We start from the raw sequence: 8549 nt of genomic DNA, 5'->3' as shown, positions 1-8549 counted from the left end.
GTCTTCTGAGTGTCTCATCAGTCCGTCTCCTCCCGATGATTCATCCCCCCCCTTTCTCTCCTCATCCAACCTGCCAAGTTACACACCGAGCACCACGTGACCCCGAGGTTCTTTCAAAATAAAAGCCTGTATATAAAATGGTTTGAGAGGAAGAACCTGCAGTGATGACTTTACTTTGATATGAAATATAAAATACAACTTTAACTGACCAAAAAAAGTCCAAACAATTCTCAAAAATACAAATCACAATAAACAGTGAATTCTAATCATATCTCTGTTTGTTCCATTCACCTCTGTATTTGTTGTTTCCTTTAGACTGAAATTATATTTTAAAACTGCTTTATGGTTTATACCTGTAGTACTTTTATTTTTATTGTTATTGCCATTTAATATTTTTTAATCTACTGTTTACTGTTTGTCTTTTACCTTATTTAGTATTGTATTTTGACTGTTTACATTTCTTTTGTCTAGCTTGCTGAACTGCGTCTTTTATTTTGAAGGATAAACCGTGTAACATCCAGTAAATTCCCGCCTCTTGACGCTCCGTCAGGATGAACTGGCTAATAAACGGTCACTGCGCATGCGTCACACCGCAGGCTAATTAGAGAAAAAAAGATGAAACAGTGATAAACATAGTTAGATCAAGAAAAAAAAATCAATATTTAATATATTAAAACTGAATGATTCATTAACAGTATTGATCCACAATCGGATCAATACTAAAAAAGTGTGTATTATTACTTGCAGTGTGATTTAGTACTTTTACTGCAGTATCTGTAACGGGCAGGAAACACCGAAGAAAATACACAGAACCAGCGGGGGGGGGGGAGTAATACGTCACGTAATAATACGTGCGCCAGTTTGGTCAGAACCACAGAAGAAGAAGCAGCAGGAAGTGTCGGGCAGCGTCGGAGCAGATTAGCCTGGTTAGCTACAGGCTAACGGCTGTGATGTGATGTCCATCAGCTGAATTGTGAGTTTAATTCATTTTTATTTTACCTTCTTTATCTACACTAAACTAACTCTGAATCTGCTCGGGCGGTTATAAACCGGCTGTTAGCTGTTAGCATGTAGCTTAGCTGACTTCCTGTCCGACTTTAAACGCCGTTAGCAGTTAGCTCAGAGTTTAGCACGATATTGTTTAGTTTGATCGATAATCAGCACGTTCAGACTGTCGGGAGTTAAAGTGAAGCTGTGACCAGTAACCGGACTGATACAGGACCAGATAACCGCTAACCGTCAGCTCGTCTGGTGAGCCGCTCTCACACCTGTACGACCCAAATAAAGAAACAAATCAGATCGATAAAAGACAGATGTGACGAAGGAGCCTGAACCTGATCACACGTTTCAATACAAAATAACTTTGGAGACATTTCATTCATAAATGAATGAAACTGTGTATTTAAATTTTAACCTGCTTTAGACTTCATCTGTAAAAATCAAACTCAGCCTCAAAGCTTCAGATAAGTAATTAATCAGATTGATTTATCAGTGATTGATCAGTGATTTCTGTGTCAAACATGTAAAACGCTCATGACAGTTGCCTCAAGTCAAAACCACAAACCTTCAGTTTACTGTGAATATTTCAGAACTTCTGCTTTTTTATTTATCAACTATTCAATCGATTGATTGTTTGATCTTTGTCTTTATAATACAGAAACAAATGTGTGAATGTATCTTTAAATGACAAGTAATTAATCAGATTAATTCTGAACAGTTGAACTTGTTTATTTCTGTTTATCACGGAGAATAATCAGGGTATTAAACACGTTTTTTTTTTTTTAGAACTTATGATGTCACAGTGTTGAGGGGCAGACTAACAGACTGCTGGTTGAGTCTCAACATGACATCAGGGCTGAGGTGTTAAAGTCAGAATAACCTCCTCTCTGACCTCGTCACCTCGACCTTGAAGATCATTTCTCTCAGCCTGAACCTTCAGTAGAGAAAAACACTTTTCCATTTCAGACCTGATGACAGGTCCAGGTCAAGGCACAGATTCAGGTCCAGGCTCAGGTTCAGGTTCAGGCTCAGATTCAGGTCCAGGTTCAGGTCCAGGTCCAGGCTGATCAGGAGGAACAGTAAGGGTGTTTTCACCCCTACTGTTTATTTGCTCTGGTCCGATTCGGTTGATGGGGTTGTAAACTTGTAGGTTCGGTTTGTTTTCACACTGAGGAAAATTCAAGTGAACCAAAATGCATCATTACAAACCAGGTGAGAACATTCCCTCCCGATTGGTCAGATTGTCTGCAGCAGAAGAGTAAACACAGGAAGAAGGTGATGGGAACCGTCTAGTGCGGTCAGATCCAGTTCATAATGGAGTTCATTTGGACCGGACCGAGGCCACCTTCTCCAAAGGGTCTGATTACTGTTTTCACAGCTGCACAAACCAATCGTAGCGAGGGGAAACGAAGCAGGGTTCAGGTTCACCTGACTAAAGAGCACAGGTGTGAAACAGGCTCAGACACCTGGTTGATGTTTCTGACCTCATGTTTAAAATCAAATGTTTTCATGTTGTTCATAATTTAAATCATTAGAGCTTGTTCTTCTTGATTCATTTGAAGACAGTAAGTAATCATGTGTCAGGTGTTGATGCTAAGCCCCGCCACCTGTGTGTAGGTGTGTGACCTGTGTTGACCTCAGCGGGCGTTGCCGGGGGCGATGGCTCTGATTGAAGGTGTAGGGGACGAGGTGACGCTGCTGTTCGGATCTCTGCTGCTGCTCGCGGTGCTGCTGCTCGCCTGGATCTCCACCCGCACCTCCGAGCCCCCGGAGCATCTGTTCACCTCCGCCGCAGGCACCGCCCCCTCACTGAGGACCGCCCCCGCCCACCAGGACACACCCCTCACCTCCACCAACACCACCACTTCATCCTCCTCTTCATCACCCTCCAGCTCTGTGAGTGACAGCTCTCTGACAGAAACTCCCACTGCCTCCACCCAGGAGAAGGAGGAGGAGGGAGGGAGGGAGGAGAGGGAGGAGGCCGGAGGAGATGGGGTGAGGAACAGAGGAGGAGGAGGAGGAGCAGGAGAAGGAGAGTCTTCATCGTCTCAGAGGAACATGGTGGTCAGACTGAAGTTTCTCAACGACACAGAGAGAACAGCTCAGGTCAAACCACAGGACACCATCGGATACATCAAACGGTAAGTACTGCAATACTACTGCAATACTAGTACTATACTACTACTACTGCAGTACTAATACAATACTGCAATACTACTGTAATACTACTGCAGTACTAATAAAATACCACTACTACTACTGCAATACTACTGCAGTACTACTGCAATACTACTACTGCAGTACTACTACTACTGCAATACTACTGTAATACTACTACTACTGCAATAGTAGTCTAGTACTACTGCAATACTACTGCAGTACTACTGTAATACTACTACTACTGCAATATTAGTCTAGTACTACTGCAGTACTACTGTAATACTACTACTACTGCAATATTAGTCTAGTACTACTGCAGTACTACTGTAATACTACTACTACTGCAATATTAGTCTAGTACTACTGCAGTACTACTGTAATACTACTACTACTGCAATACTAGTCTCGTACTACTGTAATACTACTACTACTGCAATACTAGTCTAGTACTACTACAGGATACATCCATAGTGAAAGTGTTCATCAGGACTCATCTGGTGACGTGTTGTGTGTGAGGTTCTGTTACAGGTGAGTCACATGATGACAGTCGGTGACATCAGACAGGTCACATCCTGTATGTAAATCAAACAGGTCATGTGACTCAGCTGGTCCAGTCAGAGACCAGTAAGAACCCTGTTCTCACTGACAGGCCTCACCTGCTCTGGGATCAGCTACAGGTTGACTAGCCTCTCTCTGTAGAACCATTCATAAACATCAGAACTTCTGGCCTCACTGCTCCAGCTGACCTTGTTCAGTCCAGGTCCTGAGCCTGACTCGGACTCTGGTCTCTGGACTTGTGGAGGTTTGAGGTTGAATCATCGTTTCTTTGTTTACAGTGAAGAACCAGAACATCATGACCACCTGTCCCACCCACCAAGACCTGAACCCCCCCAGCCCTGATCCAGCCCAGGGGTCTGGTCCTTGTTGGACTACAAGGACCAGCTGACGGTCAGCGTGGTTCTGAGTGGTCAGGATGTTCTGGCTTCTCAGTGTTCTGTTGACCTGATCAGTGTGAGTTGACATCTGACCTCTGACCTTTCAGGACCTACTTTGCTGGGCAGGAGCAGCAAGTGCGGTTGATCTATCAGGGCCAGCTGCTGCAGGACGATGCTCAGACTCTGGCCTCTCTGAACCTGGTCCACAACTGTGTCCTGCACTGTCACATCTCTCAGCACAGCGGGCGGGGGGCAGCAGGTGGGCCGCGGCCGGCAGACCAGGTGCAGGTGGCTCTGAACGTGGGCAGCCTGATGGTCCCCCTGCTGGTACTCATGCTGTCGGTGCTGTGGTACTGTCAGATCCAGTACCGGCAGTTCTTCACGGCCCCGGCCACCGCCTCACTGGTCGGAGTCACCATCTTCCTCAGCCTGGTGGCCTTCGGAGTCTACCGCCGCTAGCTGCTCTCTGATTGGTTACTGTGGTGGTGTCAGCAGCCGGGGGCGGAGCTCTCTCTCCTCAACCGCTGATCTCAGAGCTGGGACTTGGACCTGTGGGAGGAAACAGACGTTGATAGAGTTAATGTATGTTTTAATTTCTGTTGCCATGGAAATGCACAGTGTAAACAAGGACACAAGAACTTTTAATTTTTTTTAGATCACGTTTCTGTAGGTTTCATCATCGTGCCTCTTTTACTTTCTGGTTTCTGTCAACTGCCAGACTGTAACACCTGTCTGTCTGTCTCTCTCTGTTCACCTGTCTGCCTGTCTGTCTGCTCACCTGTCTGCTTACCTGTCTGTCTGTCTGTGAACAGGGGATGAAAGTCATTAGTGTAAATTGCAGCTTTTGAAGAAAGAGAAATTCTATTAAATCATTTATTTAATCTGTCGTTCTTTGTGTCTGAACAGAGTGGAACCAGCATACAGAACCAGTAGAACCAGTAGTAGAGGAGACAGCACCATCAGTGGTGTCAGTAATGAGGGTCTGTAGAGGAGGTGGAATGTTCCACACCTCAGTTTGAACAGATGTATACCATGTATTATACACAGGTGTTCTCTGGGTGGAGGGGTCCAGATGATGCAGGTAGTTCTTCAATGTGTTGTACTGACAGGTGTTTCTATTATTTTGTCCACATCAGTGAGGACAGGCTCACTAACAGAAACACAGTTCAACAGACTGAAGACCAGAACCTGCATTAAGGAGCGGATCAGGATCACACCTGGTTACCTGGACACAGGACACATACAGACCTGAGGTCAGCTGACAGTAAGGGTTCCACTGCAGGTTGACTCATGTTTTCTTTGTGTCAGAACTTATAGCAAGATCAGGTGGATCATGTGACCTGATCAGGTGACTGGACAGAAGACATTCAGACCTTCACACTGACTGCACGGGTTTATTTTCATTAGTCAGTGGTTCACTCTGCAGAGCTTGTTAATACACTTTAATAATTAGAACAGATGATGTCATTTTATAGGTGATGTCTTCAGCCTCTTCCCTCAGCTGACAGGCTCCTCCTTCATCAACACTGAAACACAAACAACAGTTCACCTGTCAGACCCAGACAAACAGATCTCAGATCAGTGACAGTCCCTAGGGCCCAGGTGTTTAACCTGTGTAGATTGACTCCTCCCCTCAGACGTGTGACACTACTTTAGACGACGGAGTGATTTCTTATCAACTTTATTAATGATCCTGTGAGCACTAATGATCACAGGTCAGAGTGAGGTCATACCTGTAGCTGTGCTGACAGGTGTTCAGGCAGCTCCACACCTGCAGCTTCCAACAGGATGATAGTTTCTGTCAGAGGGAAACGGGAGGAAGATGAAGACTCTTCATCACCACCACGCTGAGTCACCTGCTGCAAACTGAACACACAGACACACAGATGTGAGTGTACCTGTCACTGACTGAGTCCAGTAGGTCTCAGGTTCGTTTACCTGTCACTGACTGAGTCCAGTAGGTCTCAGGTTCGTTTACCTGTCACTGACTGAGTCCAGTAGGAAGTCTGTGTACATGTTTCTCCAGTCATGGATGATTGACAGCAGTGAGTCTCTGAAGGGTTGCAGGTCGACCTGCAGCCAGCCGTGCAGCACAATGACCTCATCCAGGTGAGTCACCTCTCTGCTCACTCTGTGAAGCAAGTCGATCTGAAACACAAAACAGACGCTAACAAACAGCAGGGGGTGTCGACAGGACCTGGATCACTGTAAACCTGAAACGCTTTAAACCTGCAGACAGGTGAGGTCAGGTGTGTCTCACCTCTCTCTGGAAGTCCTTCAGGGTGGGCGGGGTCTCCTCAGCCTCTAGCTCCTCAGGTCCCAGCTGTCTGCTGTAGGTCAGGAACTCCTGTATCACTACCTGTCTGTCACTCTGCCACAGGTGAGAGTACTTGTCTAACCCAGTCCTCAGACGTTCCGCCTCCTCCCTCACCTGTAGCAGATGCTGCATGACTTCCTGTTCCAATGCAGAGAGCTCCAGACTCTGTTGCAAGAACACCTGAGAGACAGGTACAGGGAGATGGACATGTTTAGTTTGGTTCCTTAAAGCCTGTAACAGCAGCCTGGACAGGGCTCAATGTGTAATGTCAGAGTGATGTCAGAGTCACCTGGTAGTTGTCATGACGACCCACAGAGATCCTGGGCGGAAGACTGGCTGCTGTGTAAATGTCACTGATGATGGTCGTCAGGAGGTCAGAGAGGCCACCGCCCACTGATGGCTCAAACACACTTCCTGTTTCCTGCAGCTGCAGAGAGACCGCCAGCAAAGCAGCATGGCAGCTCTACACACACGCACACACGCGCACACACACACTCTTGTCATAAGTGTTGGCCTGTCAGGTGTTCAGTCTGATGCAGGCATCAGGTGTGTACAGGTGTGTGTACCTGTGGGTCAGTGTTATCAGACAGGAAGTGAAGTGATCTGAGCAGCAGCTGGAACAGTCCATCCTGGACTTTGTCATCGATGTGGTCCAAATACCTGATCCAGCACTCAGAGGACTCAGCAGCTCCGTACAGACTCCTGTTCACCTGAGGACAAGGAGGAGTCTCATCAACACCTGTCCTTCTCCTCTTCCTCCTCCCACCCCTGCCCCTCCTCATGTGTTACCTGTGTTAACCTGAGCAGCTCCTGTCCCTCATCTCTCATGCGTCCGTAGCTGCTTCGTGTGGCTCCACTCTCCAGCAGTGACTCACCTGAGCGCTGCAGCAGGTGAAGCTCCACCCATCCCTGCACACACACATTAACACACCATGAGCTGCTGCACACGTTATATTCACACAGTGGATCTGAACAGAAACACCTGTACTGTCACACTGATCACAGGTCAGAGGTCAGCTGACTCACCTGGATGATGTGTGTCATGGCGTCCATGTTGGCTCTGGCCTCACTCACTGAGGAGTGAAACATCAGCACTTTGTGTGTCTGCTGCTCCACCAGCTGCTGCACAGCTGTACACACACACACACACACATACACACAAACACACAGATAAATACACACACCTGTCCAGGTGTGTTCAGACAGAGCTTTGGATGTTATGACATCGGCTCTAAAGATGGACTCTTCTGTCCCATGAGATCACGGCGGAAGCAGGTGTTGGAGCCAGGTGCTGCAGTGCATGATGGTCTGGTACCTGTGAGCCAGTTAAAGCTTTCCTCATCTGTATGATGTGTCATGTGACGTCTCACCTGCAGAGCCCCAGGTGTTCCTCTGCAGCTCTGACAGAGTCTGGTTCAGGTCCTGCAACTGGTCCTGGATCAGAGGAAGCTCCACCTGCAGGACATCACTCACCACCTGAAGGAGGACGGCCGTCTGTCACATGACCTTTACCTTCACCTGAGCTCAGCTGTTAAAGAGTCTCATTCTGTTTGACTCATCGTCATTAGAGACGATCGATCAGTTAATGACGAACACAGATCAGTGGTCCATTAAAGAAAAGTTTGTGTCGCTGTGAATCATTTTTTTCTTTTGACTCTTCTAATAAAAGTTTTATGTGTCGTTACTTTGATGTTGAGATGCTGTAGAGATAAACTCACCTGGGTCCACCTGTGTGTGTGTGTGTGTGTGTACCTGGTTGTAGCAGGACACCATGTGACTCAGGCTCAGGTAGGTCTCTGTGATGTCATCTCTGCAGGTGAAGAATTGAGCAGCGTGGGGGCGGAGCTCCATGTCTCTCTCCCTGCACACATACCTGAGCTGCCTCAGCACGGCCTCCAGCTGGTCAGTCAGTCAGTCAGTCAGTCAGACACACAGACAGACAGACTTAGTATCTTGCTCTGTGTTTTTTTTTTTATTAGCAACATTAAACATGAAAAAACAAACTCACCTTTTGGCGGCTGTTAACTCCCAGCATGCCTTGCTGGTCGAGGTGTATCAGAGGTTGTTCCAGGATCAATCCACACTCTGAGTCCAACTGAGAGCTCCAGTCTGACCTCACTCCGTCTCTGGAGTCCTGC

The 8549-nt window shown here is 46.9% G+C and overlaps 1 protein-coding gene across 1 annotated transcript; it reads left to right on the top strand.

Annotated features, from left to right (window-relative positions):
- Window positions 1-874: 874 nt before the first annotated feature.
- tmub1 (transmembrane and ubiquitin like domain containing 1) lies at window positions 875-4981 on the top strand. Its single transcript, XM_022766353.1, has 3 exons — window positions 875-973; window positions 2617-3140; window positions 4202-4981. Exons 2-3 carry the CDS (start codon window positions 2659-2661, stop codon window positions 4551-4553), a joined length of 834 nt encoding a protein of 277 aa, XP_022622074.1. The 5' UTR covers window positions 875-973; window positions 2617-2658; the 3' UTR covers window positions 4554-4981.
- Window positions 4982-8549: the final 3568 nt, after the last annotated feature.

The sequence above is a fragment of the Seriola dumerili genome, unplaced genomic scaffold (genome assembly GCF_002260705.1).
Source record: "Seriola dumerili isolate Sdu_G_001 unplaced genomic scaffold, Sdu_1.0 BDQW01000850.1, whole genome shotgun sequence".
NCBI classification, from domain to species: Eukaryota; Metazoa; Chordata; class Actinopteri; order Carangiformes; family Carangidae; genus Seriola; species Seriola dumerili.
The sequence above is the reverse complement of the archived record's forward strand: the minus strand, read 5'-3'. Positions and strand labels throughout refer to the sequence as shown.

Excerpts from the sequence above, each read along its gene's own strand:
- tmub1 (XM_022766353.1), top strand. The coding sequence starts at position 2,659 with ATGGCTCTGATTGAAGGTGTAGGGGACGAGGTGACGCTGCTGTTCGGA. Across the intron at positions 3,141-4,201 it reads ACCATCGGATACATCAAACG|GACCTACTTTGCTGGGCAGG; the intron begins GTAAGTACTGCA and ends CTGACCTTTCAG.